The 19,716-nt window shown below is 37.1% G+C and overlaps 1 protein-coding gene across 1 annotated transcript in view; it reads right to left on the bottom strand.

The window, feature by feature from the left end:
- The window catches only part of TMC1 (transmembrane channel like 1), a 378,985-nt gene that overhangs the window by 112,022 nt on the left and 247,247 nt on the right, over nucleotides 1-19,716 (bottom strand). The window contains 1 exon segment of the mRNA XM_036856685.1: nucleotides 16,297-16,459. Within this exon segment, the coding sequence (XP_036712580.1) occupies nucleotides 16,297-16,312 (16 nt within the window). The 5' untranslated portion in view covers nucleotides 16,313-16,459.

The raw sequence follows: 19,716 nt of genomic DNA, 5'->3' as shown, positions 1-19,716 counted from the left end.
CAGAGAATATACTCTGTATAATCTGAATCTCTTCAAACATATTGAGATTTATTTTATGACCTAGAATATGGCATATCTTGCTAGATGTTTTATACGTCTTTGAAAAGAGTGTGTATTCTGTTTTTCTTAGGTGGAGTTATATAAATTTCAATTAGTTCAACATGGTTGATAGTGTTGTGGAGGTCTTCTATATGCTTATTAATTTTTTTGCTTGTTCTATCAATTATTACAAAAAAGGGTGCTGAAATCTGACTATAATAATGAATTTGCCTATTTTTCCTTGCAGTTCTATCAGTATTTGCTTTATGTATTTTGAAGTTCTGTTATTAGGTATATAAATGTTTAAATTTGTCATTTCCTCTTGATAAATTTACCCCTATCTGTATGAAATGGCATTCTTTATTCCTGGTAATATTCTTTGTTCTGAAATAGAACTCAACCAATATTAACATGGTCACTCCAGCTTTCTTTTGATTAGTTTCATATGACTTTTTTTTTTCCATCCTTTTTACTGTTAACCTATTTGTATCTTTATACTGAAAGTGAGTTTCTCATAGACAACATATAGTTGAATCTTGATTTTTGAATCTAATCTGACAGTTTCTAACTGGTAATTTGGGTATTTAGACCATTTACATTTAATGTGCACATCTACATAATTGGGCTTAAATCTATCCTCTTGCTATTTAATTTTTGTTTGTCCCATCTCTTTGTTTTTGCTTTCCTCTTTTCAGCCTTCTTTTGGATGAACTGACTTTCCCAATGATTCTACTTTACTGTCTCTTTGGCTTACTATCTATACTCTTTCTGATGCTATATTAAGTGGTTGATTTAGGGTAAAGTGGTACTTAATAATAGTCTATCTTCAAGTGATATACCATTTCATGTATAGTGTAAAACCTTACACCAGTATGTTTCCATTTCTTCCCTTCCAGACTTTGTGCTACTATTGTCATACATATTTTCAAGTTCACTAATCTTTTCTTTTGCAATATCTAATCTGATGTTAATCCCATGCAGCATATGCTTCATCTCAGACACTGTAGTTTTTATCTGTAGAAGTTTAATTTTATCTTTTTAATTTCATCTATGCTACTTAATTTTCCCATTAGCCTCTTGAATGTGTGTAACATAGTTATAATAACTGTTTGTCTACTAATTATATCATCTGTGTCATTTATGGGGCAATTATGTTTATTTTTCTTATAATTATGTGTATTTTTATGCTTCTTTGTATTCATGATAATATTTGATTACATAATAGATATTATAAAATTTTCCTTATTGGGGTGTTAAATATTTTTATATTCCTATAAATATTCTTCAGTTTTGTTCTGGTATGCATTTAAGTTATTTCAAAACAGTTTTATCCTTTAGAGTCTCACTTTTAAGCTGTTAGGTGGGACTAGAACAACATTTGGTCTAGGGCTAATTTTTCCCTATTGCTGAGGAAAAACGTTTCTGAGTACTCTACCTGGTATCGCATGAATTCTGAGGTTTTAATATTCTTGCTGGTGGAAAGAGGAACTATTCCCAGACCTGTGCAGGCTCTAGTGATTGCTCCCTCTAATCCTTTTGGGGGTTCTTTCTCCAACCACTTGCATGCATGGATCATTATTCAGTTGAAGAGTCAGTAGGAACAGTGCAGATCTCCAGAACTCTCTCTCTCTTTCTGTCCAGATTTCTCTTCTCTGGGAGTCTTCCCTGTGAATTTTAGCTGCCTTAGTCTCCCTGGGCTCTAAGCTGTATCTCCTCAACTCAGAGAGCTCATTAGTCTCTGTTTATATTCCCACCTCCCTGCACCGTGGCCAGGAGACTCTCTCTAAACAGTCAGCTGGGGCAATCATGAGTTCACCTCAATTGTTTTCCACCTCTTAGAGGTCTCTATCCTTTGTTGTCTGAGGTGAAATGTCTTGAAAACTGTTGTTTCATATATTTTGTCCATTTTTTGTTTCAGAAAGGAGAGTAAATTCAGTATCTGTACTCCATCTTGACCAAATGAGAAATCTATTCATGCTAAATGTTCTAGAATTCTGTAAGTTGATTTCTTTTCTTCCAGTCACATGGGGGGAAAAAAACAAAAAAACGAAAAAGCAAAAACAGAAAAACATGAGTCAAGAGCCTTGGCTGCCTCCCATGTCTTTCTTTTTTGTTTCATATTCAATCACCTCAAGTTGATTCCATATGGAATTACCAGTTTTGAATGGTCACATAAATTAACTATGCATCTGTTAACTAGAAATAATATTTATAAGTATTTTAATGACATTCAGAAATGTTTATGACATATCATGTAAAAAGATTATAAAAATTCAGTATATTACAGAATATAAGTGATCTGAAATAAATGCCTTATGCAAAAAGGGGGTGGAGGCTGAGATGAAATATGCCAAAATGTTAGCAGCCATATCTGGATGATGAGATTGTGAGAAGTCAGTTTCTTCTTCTTTAGACATTTTCTGTATTTCCAAATTATTAAGGTAAATGAATACTTACCATATTTACTTTTAAAAATACTTTAAAAAGCAAGCTGTGTTCTGTTTTTTATTTTTTTTTATTTTAAGACTGAGATTTAGGGAGACAAAAAAATGGGGGAAATTTTTGGAAAAAAAAAAGCTACATAAAGTAAGAGGTTACTGCTTCACTATGTCTCCTAGACTCTCATGCACACTCTTACTTGCTTGACCCTTGCAGTTATAAAACATACCCCTGTGTCCCTGTAAAGAAGGCCTAGATTATAAAACATCATGAAAAAACAGGAATAAAGCAGCCAGAACTTAGCCAACAACGTTAGGAGGAAAGAGTCAACTCATAAAATGTTTAGTGCTTTCTTCAGTAGTGGCTAAAATGTTCCACCTTGCAATGGAGCTCAGAAAAATGTCTCTGAGACATTCTGGAAGTTTAAGGAGAAGTAATGAGAGAGAGTTTCAGTTAATTAACTCTACTTTCCTTTGGTTACCAAATTAAGAGACCTCAGCTGACTATTTCATTCTTAAGTCAGGTACCTGCCATCATCCTCACTTTACAGAGAAGAGAACAGTAGTGAAATGTCCAGATAATTCATCCATTAATTCACTCAATGAACAAGAATACAACAACTGTCTATGGAGACAAAGTACTAGGAAGGACTTTGTAGCTTAGCTGACGGAACTGTCTCATTCTTAGAATCAGGCAGACCTGAGTTCAAAACCTAGCTCTGCCACTTCAAAAAGCATGACCACAGGCCACATCAGCTTTCATTTCAACAAATTGTAAAAACAAATAATTTCATAGTAGTGTTGTGATAATTAAATAAGTAAAATGTATGTGGCAGTGTCTGGTATACAGAAGACACTCAACTCTATATTAATCTAATGAAATCTGGGGAATCATAAAGTAAATAAGATATTTTTCTTTCATTTCAGGAAGTGCAGTCTAGCTAGAAGACAGGCTATGCACAAATAAAATAGTTGGTGTAAGGTGGAATGTAAGTAAGTACCCTGATACTTAATGTCAAAAATAGGAGCTAAGAAAGAGGAAACATCCCAGGGAACTGAAATGGTCAGAGCAAGGTACATAAAAGAGGTAGACTCACACTGAGTCTCCAGATGTAAAGAGATGGGAAATCACTCCCATCCTAACAAGAAAAAGCTTAACAAACTGAAAATCAACAACTCTTCTAAGATCTGTCAGAGAATCGAGGTCACAGGGCAAACTGTTGTTCCCCCCAAATTAGAGACAGAGACAGGCAAATACAGAGAACTGCAACTTACCAGAGCAAAACCCTACAAGCAGAAACCCCTGTGGGAACTGTTAACTGGGTAGAAAATTCTACACGTAATTGACAAATTGGTGAAGGCTCCCTGTGAACAATTCTGAGAGTTAAACTGAATCTCTAAAAAAGAATTAGAATTGGTAGAGAGGAAGTTACAGCCCCGGTGAAGTAAACAGAGGATGGGGGATGGAATTTATAACAATAGGTGCTGTTACCTGTAAAAAATGAATAAATAGAAACCTCAGTTAAATAGAGTTGGGAGACCAGAAGGGGGAGCTCTCACACCCTGTGACCAAAACAGAGCACAACAGGAAGAAGACAGATTCCTTTCCTAGCACAGACTCAGCCAGTGAAAAGCCATGGACTCTTGGCTTACTAAAGCCCTTTCAATTTCCTTTCCTATTTTGTTTTTAATAATTTTTATTGGAGCATAGTTGATTTATAATGTTGTGTTAGTTTCAGGTACACAGCAAAGTGAATCAGTTATACATATACATATATCCACTCTTTTTTAGATTCTTTTCCCATATAGGTCATTACAGAGTATTGCATAGAGTTCCCTGTGCTATACAGTAGATCCTTATTAGTTATCTATTATATATACAGTAGTGTACATATCTCAATCCCAATCTCCCAGTTTATCCCTCCCTCCTCTCCTCTCTAAAAAAGCATTCTCCTTCCCTTCCATGCAGGGACTTGTACATGGCTCACCATGGTTGCATACCCCTAATTGCAATTCTCTGCTGATCCCCAATAAACCCATCTTTCCTGGAGAAATATCTGGCAGTCTGTTTCAACTCAACATACCTGACTATATTACTGCTAAGCAATTGAAAAATCACAGGGATTAAAAATGTCCAGAGTCCACAGAGAAACCCAGTGGTGGTTGTGTTATTGTCCCAATTTTTAAACAGATTAAGTGGGTAAGTCCATTTATATATAGTGGGTTGTATATATGCTTGCCTTTATTCCCAGGATCTAACTACACATGGTAGTGAAGAAATTTTAAAAGGTACTAACCCACAAGACAAAGGGAAAGAAAGAATATCAGCAGATGAGCGATCTCTACAACATTTCGAAAATGAGAAAACAGAGAAGTCTGGTGTATCCACGCAAAGGAGTGCAGTGCATGTGCATTTTTATAGTGAATGTGCAGCAACTAACAGGAAGAAAGCTGACTTACACTGCAGAATCCAAGGGATTAGACCTCAGAGGCTGGAGGAAGAACATAGCGTAGAAAAGTGCCCTAACTTGAAAGTCAACATGGGAAATTTTCTTTGCCATGCCACCTCACTGAGGTTGCAAGAGCAACTAGACAGATGGAGAAATCAAAAACTGCCAGGTATCACTAGTTCTCCTACCCTGCTTTAGTTTTCTTCATAGCACTGTAGCACCTGACATTATGTTATCTAGCTATTTGCTAACTGAGCCACTGTTCATTTTCTCCACAAGCAGTAAGCTCCAGGAAGGCAGGACCAACCTTTGTTGGTCTTCTTCAACTCTTTCTCCTCGGTGCCTGGCAAATTGTAGCACTCAGTAAATATTTGTAGCATGAACGAGTGAGTGAATAAATGAATGAATGAACTAATCCACCAATGAACAATAGGGATATAACACAGTAACTTCCTTCCAGTCTCAGACTTACCACATTTCCCCCTGAGTCTTGTTTGGGGCCTTTCCTATACCCTTCCAAGAGGAAGAAAGATCATGAGCCAAGTCTCAGGAAGGAGGAGACACTGGCCATGGAGGGAAGAGAGAAGAGCTCTGCCCAAATAGATCAGGACTGCTTCTTTAGGGCTCTTCCCTAACTTCCTTAGAAAACATCCTGTGTTTTCCTTAACTCTACCTCTCGTGCCTCTCAATATCAAAGCACTTTTTAAAGTAGCTATTGTAAATTTTTCCTCTCGAAATTTTTGATATTTTAATTTCCTCTCTTCTCACTACAGCATTTGTGCAGTCCAGCAGCTCTGCTCCTCATATAACCCCAGCCTCTGCCATGCAAGGGAAATGTAACTTCAGGGGGATGGAGAGGAACCACGGCAGGGAACTGCAGGCTGTGTTCCCACTTCTGCACACCATTATACAGACCATTCCATTCCTCTTCACAGAGAAAGCAAATGTCTCTTTCTCATGAGTGGGACAATTTTCTCTCCTAGTGGTCAGTGCTGATAGCTCACAAACATCTAGCACCCTCACCTACAGCTACAGATAGACAAGGAGAAGTTTAGAGGTGAACAGATTTTTTTAGATGAACCAAATGATTGAAAGTCTATTAGATTAATCTCAAAGTCTATAAACTAAGGTGGCATCATGGTGCCAAAGGTAACATTCAGGTATCCTGACCCACAGCCTGAGTCACCAGCTGCCAGACTCGTGGATTCCAAAGAGGAGCTTGCAGTGGTTTATTTCAGTTCGCAGGTGCTTCCACCCAACCCCTCCCAGGTCATTGAATGCAGCGTTAAAGTGCCCTGGATGTGATATTCTATGTGTGAATATCTTTGCACCACCTTCTATAACAACCTATCGAAATAAGTCACCAGGTCTAAAAATAGACCTACTGCCTTAAGTTCTGCCTTTGATGCCATATAACCTACCAAGGAAAATAGTATCAGAGGCCAACCTCCTTTTCTAACACCCCCTGCAAGCAGGAGCTAAGAACAAGGAGTGGGGTCCTAGACTACACTCATGTCTTCTTACACCTACCTGAAAGTGGGTCTCAGGAGGTGTCTTATAAAGCGTAGGATCACTCTACTTACTATCCATGTACCTGTTCATAGTACAGCCAACCGATCACTCAATAAATATTTACTAAGTCTTACTATTCTTGTGGCAGTAGAAGATACATGGTATTAAAAGTCAGCCATGCCCCTGCTTTCCCATATCTTCCAGTGTAATCAGTGATATGATACATTCTGAAATTTCTGGAAGAGTCCTGATTACAAATATTTTGCTAGCCATGATATATTGTTGCAGAATTTTCTATATTTCTTTATTTTAAAAAAGTAACACATTTTTTAATATATAGCCTATTAAATGAGCACACTTTCATATTATTAGAACAAAAGAAAACAAAACCTTTGAGTGTTATTAAACATCAAAACATAAAAGATGAGATCTGACACATGCAAAAGCTTTCTAAAGAGATAGAATGGCTCCCAGGGCATAATAAGTAGCCAAAGTAATGTTATTGATGCACCTGAAAAACAAAAGCAGTCAGAAGAGAGGAACTGGTCAGAAAAAGAGGCACAGAAAGTGGGAAGCCAAAAAGGAAGTGATGTTAGTGCTTATTAAGCATTATCAAGTGGGAAGAGATCCATATTCTGGAGAAGACAAGCCATTCTAATGTTTATGTTCTATTGTTTTTGTTTTGTTGTCCTGCCGGCAAAACTGGAATGTTCCATCAGACCTGGCTGAAATATCCCTCAAGTGTTTCAACCTATCCTGGCACTGAGCATGGGCTCTCCAAGCAACATTTGCATTATAATCTGGTTCCCCATGTAGATTTTCTTTAGGGTAATAATGGCTGGCCAGCAAACATTAACCGTCAGTGAGTTTAGCAGCAAGCCAATTGACTCACCTTGTCCTTGAACTTTTTCAGCCTAAGAAAATAAAATTAATTTCATAAGTTTGTAAAATATACATATATATATATATATATGAAGTGCACAAATTGGAAAAAAATGATCTGGCTAGTGTGTCAATATTTGGTCTGGAAAAAGTGGTAACTATCCATATTAGGAACATAAATACCATCTTCACTCCAAAGCACTTGAAGAAGAGTGACATGTTAATGATGCATACTTAATGCCACAGGAAGTATGAAGAGGAAGAAATTATGTTTTACTGAAGAAATCCAGGAAAGCATCACAGAGGAGGTGGGAATCACCTGAGCCTTGAAGATGGGCAGGGTGATGATAGGAAAAGATTGAGAGGGGCTAAGGTGATTACTTCAATAAATTAACATATAGAAGTTGGAAAATGTGCTGGGCATGCAGGGAATGGAGAGTGGGTCAAATGGACTAAATATGAACTTAAAGTAAGAGTAAGTTCAAATAGCAGGAGACCCTGACATACTGGTTTGGGAAATCTAAACATCACATGGAAACAATGCAAAACCATCTAAGCTTTCTGATGAAGGATGAGACAGAATGGAATGATACTCCAGGAATTAGGCAAGGTCTGAAAAAAGATAAGCCATGGCAGAAAACTAAAAAGCACTCCTTTACCTACCAATAATTTACATTCTTGTGTAAAAATAATGTATTGATATTTTCCATCCAGATACCCAAATAAAAATCAAATGAAAGCAAGCTAAAAAGAAAAGTGGAGGACAGAGTTTAGGGTACTGGATCCTAGATCACAATGGTATTATTATAATATGGGGAAGCCACAGGAGGGCACAAATCTTTGGCCACTTCATAATTTTGACTGGAACTTGCAAGTATCTCTTGCCATTATTTTCTAAGTATTCTGTGGGAGGTTAGCATTACCAATATGTATCTATATTGAAATCTTTTATGTGGAGTCAGAGAAACTCTGGAACTATGAAAACCTGTTTGTGTATCTGGGGAGTTGGAACAGAAATAGAAAGGCAGGAAAACTTCTTTTTCTTTGAATCAAAAATATTTTTTAAAGGCAGAGAGTATTGGGGGAGGAGATGCTATTGTATTAGTCACTGCCTCTCAAAAAACAGATATTTAAGAACTGAATTATTAACTTGAATGTAGTTCAGTAAGTTCAATGAAAAGGAAGTATATTTGAAGTTAGAGAATTCCATTTCACAAAATCACCATATTTTAAGGCTTGGGCTAGTTGCAAGTTTAACTTTCACATAATATTAGCCGTGGAATGAAAAAAACAAAACAAAACGAACTACTCTTGCTGGGAAGACTGTTTAAATATTCATTACCCAGGAAATGTCACGGTGGTGCATAAATGAGGGACGCATTTTCAGTTTAGACATTAAGCAGAAAGAAGATAGCATCAACATCCAGAGGGTAGGAAGGCCTCTTCAATTTACACAGTGTGTAGATAATCCCTCCCCTTCAAGGAGAAAGGACAGACATGAGGAATAGGACAGATAAACCATTAGCCTCAGGTGCAGAAAAAGACATATAGCATCATGAAGTCATTCTCAGAGTTAAAAAGCAAAGATTGTGAACTCTCTGTCATAGATAATTAAGATTTCACAATTAGAGATGCCAGGCAAGATCAGACCGGGAGCAGAATGGAGCACAGAAGGGTAGATGAGCCATACCACCCTGAAAGAAATTCCTTAGCTGTCTTGATTAAAGCTTCTAACTGGTTCCCTTAAGAAAAAGAACTGGATATTTGTATCAAAATCTACTGTGTGCCCTACTAACTATAAGTATAGCTCACTTCAGTAAGCATAGATTATTTAATTACAAAGTAAATAAATGCTACCTTTAATCAGGTTCCATCAGATTTCACTTTCCAGCCCTGGCTTTCAGGTAGATCCTGTAGCTTTCTGGTAATTTACAGTTATAAAAATCACCTCACTTTGATAAGCCATACTCATTTTCTGGCATCAAGGTATTAAAATACACAGTCCAGTCTAAGACTTGGTTAATGCATTCTCCTGAGGGCCTTTTGCAACACTCCCATAGGTATGACCCCAATACTTCACTCCACAGGCAGCCTCTGTATCTGTACAATCCTCATTCCAACAAGCAACCTTCTTGGATGAAGACTCATCAAAATCACTCAACCACTGTTACTTTCCACTGTATCTATTTGGCCAAGGAAGAATATATGAATTCTTGCCTTGATAAATGATGGAAATGTAAGCTGTTTTCAGTAATTCTGTGTTTGTTTTTAGAGTATAATTGCTTTACAATGTTGTGTTAGCTTCTGCCGCACAACAAAGTGAATCAGCCATACAACATGTTCCTGTTTGTGGGTACTACATATTACATACTATTAGCAGAAAATTGTCTAGGATAGAGAGTGAAAACTGGTTAGAAAGGAAGCAAGGGACAAGAAAGTTAATATTTATGGAGGACCTCCTATATATAAGTAAGCTGGACTAAAAGAGATGAAATGATTAGTTATAGTGAACAGCCACCATTTTATTAGCCCAGTTACTCTGCTTTTATGGGAACTTTCCTACTACCTCCCCAACAGTTTCTGTGAATTGTATCCTGACATAAACATACACACAGTTATTCACCCACATGGCTGAGAAAATGGAAGCTTTAGGCACTCTTAGCCTCAGTCTTACCTGTCACGTCTACTACAAAAGAGAGAAAACCATATGCAACCGGAAAGAATGAAGCAGATTTGCAGAGGTAAAAGACAAAGAGAATTTCCTGGGTTTGCTATAGGGCTTCAGTCTCTGGTTCTAGCTGAGCCTGAGACTCAACTTCATTCTTCCTTTGGGCTCTGGGAATCCCTCCCACCAACCCCCCACTATATTTTAGCTTAGGCTAGCTAAGCTGGAATATGTTGTCTTTAACTAAATTGCCCTTAACTAACACATCCACTCAAGTTCTAAATCCTATAAGAAGTGAAGCAAGGATTCAAACCCAGATCTGCATGATTCCAACATTTGTTCCACTCTCCACACTGCCAAGAGTTAATGATATGGTGTGGTGATAAGAGCAAGTACAGTTCTGCATAAACAGAACCGTAGCAGTCAGAACTTTAAAGTAATCATCCAGACATACCCAGAACTGATCAGACTTGTATCTACGGAATGTTTCGGCTCCACAGCTAAGGGTTGATCTGGATAAACTGAAGAATGTTCACTAGAGAGCCATAGAAGAAGATTAAATAATTGGAAATGAGAAAAAGTGCATAGTATATATATTGCCTCCACAATTCAATTGGTACTTCATATCCTGCACCCAAACATCTTTCTCGTAATGGTCTTACACTGCTTTTTAATATTTTCTATGTCTTTGTCTCATCTCCTCAAATAGGTTTTGAGCTTCTTCAAGTCAAGGATTATCTATTATACTTTTTGTTGTATTGTGTTAAATGAATTAAAATTAAAGAAGACAACTTGTTCAAACACAAGAGAATAGAGGATAATTTAATAATAGTACTGGTAAACATGAATCTCTACATTGATGGGAACCGACTTTTCCCCATACCACAACCAGAAGAGGAGAAAGAATTCTCACATACTAATATGAGACATTTAAATTAGTGTTAGGGATAAATTTCCAAATTGAAGCAATTGTTGTAGCATGTGTCCAAGAGGAAAAGCCTTAGAGATTCAGTTTCTACATAGGGGTATTTTTTTTGCCTAGGACAGTTTTGGTTTGGATCCTTTGTACTGTCTCACTAAATAATGATTTATGGACTTCATGCCCCTGCTTCAAGCCTTTCCAAGACCTATGAAGACATCAGACAAGAGTGGAATTTTACCTTTTTTCCCCCATTAAAATACACTACGTGAATATACTTAATATTTCTGAATATTGGCATATAGAACTCAAATACTAAAAATCTGTATCTTTAGTGAAAAACAGACCTGTGAGTACTACCCCAAAGTAGAAAAATATGTTTTGAAAGTATTTACCTTATATCATTTAAAAGTTATGGTAACTGAAGGAAATCCTCTAATACTCAAGCCAAAGCATACTATAAATGCAGTATTGGAATTTCTGCTTCCAGCCACAATGAAGTAATTAGGAATGCATTAACCCTCTTACCTTAAGCAACTAAACATCCAGACCAAATATATGAAACATCTCTTTTCAGACACTGCTCAACAGAAAGCTCAAAACAGTGATTCCTCAAAGAAGGAAAGCAAATGAGATGCACCCTGACATTGCCTGATCATTTTGCCTGAGGAGAGTTTCTAGGCTGCAACACAGGGAGGGGGAACCCAAACAGAGGCTTGTGGTCTCACTGAGTTAAGGAGACACGGTTCTGATTTCACACACACACACACACAGACACACACAGAGGCGGGGGGGATGGCGAGCTCTAGATCTGCAGACAAATCTTTTCTAACGTTGGCTGAGTACTGATGTGTGCATACATGTGTGGTAACTACCAAGGCCAGGGAAAGAACACTAGAAAGGACGGGCAGAATAGTTTCTGAAGTTCACAAGAGTCAGGAAAAGTTCGGATTTTCCAGCAGTCAGAGAGGAGAGACCTTGTAATTCAAGAAGCATTGGTTAGAGTCCTCAGAAAGTTATTGCCCAGACCAAATTAGCCCTGCTCTGAAAACACCCTAACACAGCTTAAAACCAAGTCTCAGAAGCATCCAGCTAATTTAAAGTTAATTGCATCCCAGAAAATAATCCAACAATATTTAAAGGAATACAGAAAAATCCAGGACCCAAAAACGTAAAATTTAACATTTCCAACAGTGAATTAAAAAATCACCAGGTAAGCAAAGAAGCTGGGAAAATAATGTCTCCCACCCAGAAGAACAATCAAATCAACTGATAGAAACAGATCCAGTAAAGACCAGCATGATAGAATTAGCAGAAAACAATAGTAAAACAGCTATTATAAATACAATCCACATGTTTAAGAGCATAATGAAAACAAAAAAAATTTTTTAAATACAAATCAAACTCTATAGATGAATAATACAGTATCTGAAATGTGAAATACATGGGATGGGATAAACAGTGGACTAGATGTTGATGAAGAAAAGAACACCAAACTTGAAGACATCAATTTTATTCAAAATGAAACATAGAAGGAAAATAAGATTAAAAAATGAAAAGAACATTTGTGACTATGAGATGATGGTAAACAGTCTAAAATATATGTAACTGTAGGGAGAATCAGAAAAAAGTGAGGAAATAATGACCAAATTGTTTTAAATTTGATGGTAACTATAAACCAAATATCCAAAAATGTCAGCAAATTCCAAACAGAAAAAGAGATTAATAAAACTATACAAGGGCAGAGCATAAACAAATTGCTAAAATGAACACCGGTAATGGGAACATCTTAAAAATAGACAAAGAAAAATGATATAAAGACAAGAATGATCACAGACTTCTCATCAGAAACTATGAAAGACAGAAACCTTTAAACACTAAAAGGAAAAATACCTAACAAACTAGAATTCTATTTCCATTGAAAATACCCTTCAAAAACTAAGGGAAAGACTCTTTCAAACAAAAGTTGAGAGAATTCATTGCCAATAGGCCTGTTTTACAAAAAATATTAAAGGAAGTTATTCATGCAAAAGGAAAATGATAGCAGATAGAAATTTGGATCCAAAATATGGAAGAAAAATCACTGGAAATGGTAAATATATTGATAAATATGAAAAATTTTTTCTTATTTTTCAAAATTTCTTTTAAAGATAACTGAGTGTTTAAAGCAAAAATAATAATGATAGATTGTGGAGTTTATAATATATGTGGAAGTAAAATATACAAAAACAATAACATGAAGTATAGGAGACGGGAATAAAATTATACTGTAGTAATGCTCTTAAAATATATGTGAAGTGGAATACCATTATTTGAAGGTAAAATGTCATAAGTTAAAGCTGTATACTGTAAACCCACTAAAATAGAATAACAACAAAAAAAGAGCTAACATACCAATAAAAGAGGAGATAAAATGAAATTAAAAAACACTCCAAAAGAAGTTAAAAGAATAAAGAACAAAGATACATGGGTTAAAAGAAATAAAATAGCATAAAACACATTAAACATCATTAGCCATTAGGGAAATGCAAATTAAAACCACAATAAGGTACTACTACACACTTTCCCCAAAGGCTAAAATTAAAAAGATTCACTTGCAATATCAACTTTTGGTGAGGATGTAGATCACTAGCACTGTCATGTGTTGTTGGTGAAAGCACAAAATTATACAGCCACTTTGGAAAGTAATTTGGCAGATTCTTATGAAGTTAATCAAACACTTGCCATACAACCCAGCAATTCCAACTCATACATTCACACAAAGACACATACTCAAATGTTCATAGCAATTTTATTCATAATAGCCCCAAATTAGAAACAACTGAAATGTTCATCAACAGGTGAGTGGATAAACAAACTGTGGTACACCATACAATGGAATACTACCCAGCAATAAAAGGAACACTACTGAAATGTAAATGAATCTAGAAAGTATTATGCTAAATATAAGAAGCCAGACACAAAAGAGTAGATACTGCATGTTTCCATTTACATGAAATTCTAGAAAACGCAAGCTAATCCACAGTGACAAAAAGCAGATTAGGGGTTGCTTAGGTCTAGGGGTAGACTATATGGGAGGTGGGAGTAGAATGTGTGGATTTATGCCAAAGGGGCATACGGAACATTTGGGGGAAGTAGAAATCTTGATTGTGGTGGTCATTATGGCATGTATACATTTGTCAAAACTTGCCAAAGTGTATATTTTAAATGTGTACAGTTTATTGTGCACAAATTATACCTCAATAACACTGTTTTTAAAAGTGGAATGAAAGAAATGGAAATAAAACAGTGCCAACATTTTATCAGTCATAGGAATACTGTCCTTAGTCATCACTAATGGGCACTTCAGACCCAGGAAGTGCTGTCGACTTCAGAGAAATCCTGAAAGCACAGGCCAAGCTGGAAACAAATACCTCAATGTTCCTAATTTTTAAAGGCCTTAAAGAACTTGCAAAGCAATGTTTCTGGCTCTGGTTTTGTTTTGATAATTATTCAGTACTGCCCCAAACACATTAATCTACAAATTCTTTGAGAAGAACTCTGTCACATCACGTTCTTCCCCAAGCACATAAAAACAATCAAATGAATTGTTTGTTGAATGCCAATAAGTGACCAAATGAATAAACGAATGAATGAATAAAATAAATTTCTATGGAAATTAATATCCCAACACAGCTGTATATTATTTATCTCTTGTAGAAAATGCTACCGATCCATCTTTAAATATGAAAAAAAGATCATTTATTTGAGCATCACAAATCTAGAATTTTGAAGAATCTGTATGAGCAGGGCTGAGTTTTATTTTTGCATTGTTGAAAAAAAATCATATGGTCAAACAATAGTATAGAAACATGGCGATGATTGCCACCTTTATTTTGTATGTTATATCAGAGTTTACAAATGGCTTTCACAAACATTAACTCATCTAAGCCATTTAGGACCACTCTTTTACCAATAGGCAGTTTCTGTCTGTAAATCACAGAATCTGTTGATGCACTGAAGGAAAATTTCTGAGGGCTTTTCTAGTTAATCTGTTAATCTGTTTCAAACAATGATGAAAGAGAGAGGGTGGGGAAAGATCTCAACATGTTACATTTTAAATTACAATTCAGGATTAGCATCATTTTTACAAATGGTTAAGATAGCCTGAGCAGCCTTATTGCAAGTTTTTGTAAAAATTGTTGGAGTTCTAAAGAGAGCCTGCCAATACCTTCACTACCAAAATAGCCTGAGGAGTTTGAGGACCCCAGGTTGGAACACCCTAAAGGTGCTGAAGTTGAACATATTATATAAAATTTGAACCCTACACTTATTAATGGAAAACCAACCCCACCTATTAAAAGCTAATATACAACTATGAGCTATTTCTAATAGCCTCTTTGGAAAAGTGTGTTGAGCCTCAAAAGAAGTGGTTGGTTTTGTTTTTGTTTTTGTTTTCTAAAAGCAATGACCTGTTTTGATAAAAATATTCCTAAGACTGCCCAGATGTTTGAAGTCCATAAGATAACTGAGCATATTAAATAGGATACTGCTCAGATTCTCAAGACTCAGGCCTGGATGACTTTAATAGATTATCTCTACATGAGACCTCTGTCTCCACTTTCCGTTCTAAGATTAAATAAGTCAGCTAAAGGAACGACGGAGACCAAGGCCATTTGGATTAGAAGTTCTAGGCTGAAAAGCAAATATGCATTTCCAGGTTTTCCATATTTAAAATTTTACCAGTTTGTCTTCTGGGGACTGAAATGAGGATGACAACAGATCTAAATGTAAGCTGCATTAGCATCACAAAATGACAGCTGAACATGTCACCCACTATCTCCATAGTACTGAAAATGCACCTCTGTGACAAGTCACAGGTACCAAGAATGTTTCATCACATTGCTTCCCTTCACATAAATACCCCCCCCATAGGGTTTTATGTCTCTCTTCTTAGCTTTCTCTGCCTTAATCCTCTTTCCTCTACTCTTCAGCTTTACTTAATTCAGAACTGTATCTAATTCACAAATTGAAGCAGGACAGGTCTCCCTCACAAACCTGGCCCACACACCAATCTGACAAGAGGTCACTGCTATGGACTAAACCCCAAGCAGGAGTTGCTGCACTGGAATATCAGTGTTATTTTGCTTTCCCCCATTACCTTCTTAAATGAAAGAAAGGTAAGTTCAAGCACTTACTAGTTGGTGAAATCACACATCCATTAAAGAAAAGAAGTTGAAGAAATATTGAACCCTTCCCAATTTCTCAAGAAACAAAGGGACTCTCCCCACAGAAAAAATAGAAAGGGGAATGCCCCAAAGAGGAAACAAAAATTGTGAAACAAACTTTTCAAAGTGCCCAATCTCTAAGAAAGGTAGAGGATCCTATAACCAGATCTTTATTTTGAAATACCTTTCTTGGGCGGCATCCTGGTGGTGTCCTGTCAGAACGTCTCGGCTGCCGGTTCACTTGAAGAAGGATGACAGGTTGAAGGGACAAATGTTTCAGGTCTGGTCCGGCACATGCACACAGTTCTGCCTGTTGCTGAAAGTGCTCCCTGGTGCCATTTCACAGTCTGAAACATAAGAAGGTACTAATTTCCTCACCATTAAATTTTCATGAATGTTTAGTTTGCCATTTAGGGATGGAGTACTCAGGTCAAAAGGGTTGTATGTGGGGCTCATGTTTGAAATAAAACTAAGCTGATCGTGCAAGTGGTATTCAAAGCAAATCTGGCTTCATCCCATTCTGTGTGTGCTTGCCTGCCTCGTTTTAAATACCTTCCATTCTAGGGCTTTACCCTAAATACATGCACAGAGGGCAGTGTAAGGGAAAGCACTTTTAGAAGAGTGAGAAATACTGACCGCTAAGCAGACTTTGTAAATTAAATGAGTAAATAAAGAAGATACTCCTACGTGTGGAGTTCAGGTTTAAGCAGCAAAGCCACGGCGCATTCAGTTTAGCTGTCAATCTCAATGTGGGGAAACTTGGAGATATTGTGTTCATTTTCTCAAATTCTCTGAAAATAAAACTTGCTATAAGAGGAAACTTATTTTCTGGGAAGTTTAAAAAAATTTTTTTTTCTATCACACTTCTCAAAGGAAGGTAGTAATCCTTGCTTTAAAATGGTAAACAAAAAAGATTTCCATCACTGAAAAGAAAGGGACAAAAAGTGCTGAAATTTAATGTTGCAAAAGAGGCTGCCTTTTGAGAGGGAGAACACGGGCATTCTCTGGTTACTTTGGTGATAGCCGCTGACCTTGGCAAGAGGAAACACTGTTTTGAAATGGATCCTGGTGGCACATTACACCAAGGCAGCTTTTGGCTTCACAGATGGATTTGTGCACAGATCTGACCCTTCTAGAATATGAAGCCTACTACATAGATTTTAGCTAAAGTAGTGTGTAGCACACCTGGAATTATGGTTTAAAACAAAGCTCTGTAAAGTGATGCTCACTTAGTTTTTTCCTATTCTGGACATTAGATCTCAACTGTAATAGTAAGATAGGATATAGCTGATACAAGTACTTACATTTAAAGATTTACAATGAAAGTTAAAGTGGTTCTTTAACTTGGGAATTTATAAGGAAATTGAGAAGTTTTGTTGCAAATTGTTGGACCTATAATCTAGAGAGAACAGTATGTAATTTAATTTATATTAACTTTAAAAATATGTAAAATAACTCTAAATGCTATTCTAACAAAAACCATAATAAACTTATAAATAAATTAACAAAAGATGTTCTTCAAGCCTTGTGTACAGAAAATTATAAAAACAATACTAAACAAAAGATTAAACACAGAAACCAACAAAGAAAAATAGATTAATTCACGCATGTTAAAATTTAAAATTTCTATTCATCAAAAGACGTTTCAAAGAAATTAAAGTAGAAAATACTTACAACTCACACAACACTTCATAAGAGTATAAAAAACAAAGAACTTCTACTTATCAACAAGAAGAAAATCAGCACCCCCAAAAGGGAAATAAGTGGCAAAAGATTTTAACAAATATTACACATAGGAAGATATAAAACCTAATAAAAATGAACAAAACATCAGCAGTAATTTCACAGAAGAGGGAACACAGAGCCAACAGACATATGAAGAAAGTTCCAATGTCATCTAGAGAAATGCAAATCGAGACCACAAGCGGTAGGGGCATGCTGGTTTAAACCTCAGAAGTTCCCCGGGTGAAATTTGAAACTGGCTCCACGCATGGAGGGCAAGCGGAGACCAAAGTAAGAGGCAGGCCACTCCAGATTCATAGCTGGTGGCTTTAATAAACAAGGGAACTCACATTTGAGGTTTGTCTCTGGTGGTCACAAGATGAGTAGATCTCGGCACTGCCCTGCAGAATGTTACGGGTTTATATAGAGGCTTTAACTGGGTTAGGTTTTGTATTCAGTCCAGATGGTCTCAAAAACACATTGCTCTTGCAGGACTGTGTCTTTGAGACGGCTCTGGTGCAGGGAAGGCAGGCAGAATGCACCTTCCAAGGACAGGGGAGGGGATAAGGAGCCTCCAATTGCCCGGGTCCAGCTTGAGGGTCAACAACAGTCACATCCTCTCGACGACCTCCTCCAGCTCTCCACCCCTCCTGCTGGCTCTTAAAATTTTACATGCAACCCTTTTTCCACAATGTGCCCTGAGTGGTCAACGAAAAATTTCATTAGCATGGCTCATTTGCGGCTATCTGGCTACGTTAGAGGCAAATACCACAGCAACAATATGGGTACGTGCCAAGAGAAAACACAAATTAAGGTAACAATTCACAAAGTAAGAAACAATTTTTTCCATTAAAAGCCCCATGATCCAAACCACTGATTTATTAAGCTCCCTAGGTGGGGGTTGGATTACTCAGGGTGTTCACTTGTATCCCCGTGTGCTTTAGTAAAAATGCTGCACGGTGTGAACACACACATTCTACTTGGGTAATGGCACAGGTGCCTCCTTGGGAGGCAGTAATATTGTCCAAGACCACCCTATTTCAGAGGACAGCTTTCCTCATTAGAGACATTTTAGTGTTCAGCAAGGACAGGTTCTGTCGGCTATCATAAGGCTTGCTGGGTGAATTTAATAAGGGCTTTTATGTGGGCTATACCATCCTCCAGGCCAATGAAAGGAACAAAGATGGCAGCCAGATGATCGTACCAATGGAAAACAGAATGCACCCTTCTGGCCTTGAGGAGAAGGAGGTTGGCAACTTTTGTTGCCGTGGGATAGATTTTCTCCTGTGCCCAGGGAAAACCCAGGGTACAGTGGCCGAACCACCTAGATGGAAGCCATGGCCAAAGATTCATGCCACAGAACCACTGGGTTTCATTTGGGTCTCCCCAATAAATACCTGTATGGTGTGAAATAGAATGACTGCACAGTTCTGGTGATATCTCTCTTATATCCCTGGTACAGTTAGCCTGGTTCTGTTTAAAATGCTTTTAAAATGCTTTTTCTGGTCCCAATGTAGGGGTGCATGGGTGCTCAAAGGTCCAAAAGCCGAGGTGAATCCATCCCAAATCTAAGTGTAGCCACCCATGGCTCTGATGATGGTATTCGTAGGACCCTTCTGGTCAGCAATTTGATGGGCTGCCTGTGTAGTTTGATTGACATAAAAAGAATACCCATTGATAGTGTGTGCCACTGGCCAGGTTTTTGGATCAATATTGCTAATGTCAGATGAATTAAGAGTACTAATTCTAGTTTGTTCTTCCTTTATGTACTGCTTTAGTGCTTTCCAATTCCCTCCCTGCAGTGGTGACACCAGCCATGTCAGTCCCAAGAAGGTAGAGGAGGGCAGTTGCCCACAGTCCAACTTTCAGTGCAAAGGGAAAT

This window comes from Balaenoptera musculus, chromosome 6 (assembly GCF_009873245.2).
Source record: "Balaenoptera musculus isolate JJ_BM4_2016_0621 chromosome 6, mBalMus1.pri.v3, whole genome shotgun sequence".
NCBI classification, from domain to species: domain Eukaryota; kingdom Metazoa; phylum Chordata; class Mammalia; order Artiodactyla; family Balaenopteridae; genus Balaenoptera; species Balaenoptera musculus.
Note: the sequence above shows the minus strand (reverse complement) of the source record. Positions and strands in the feature narration are given on the sequence as shown.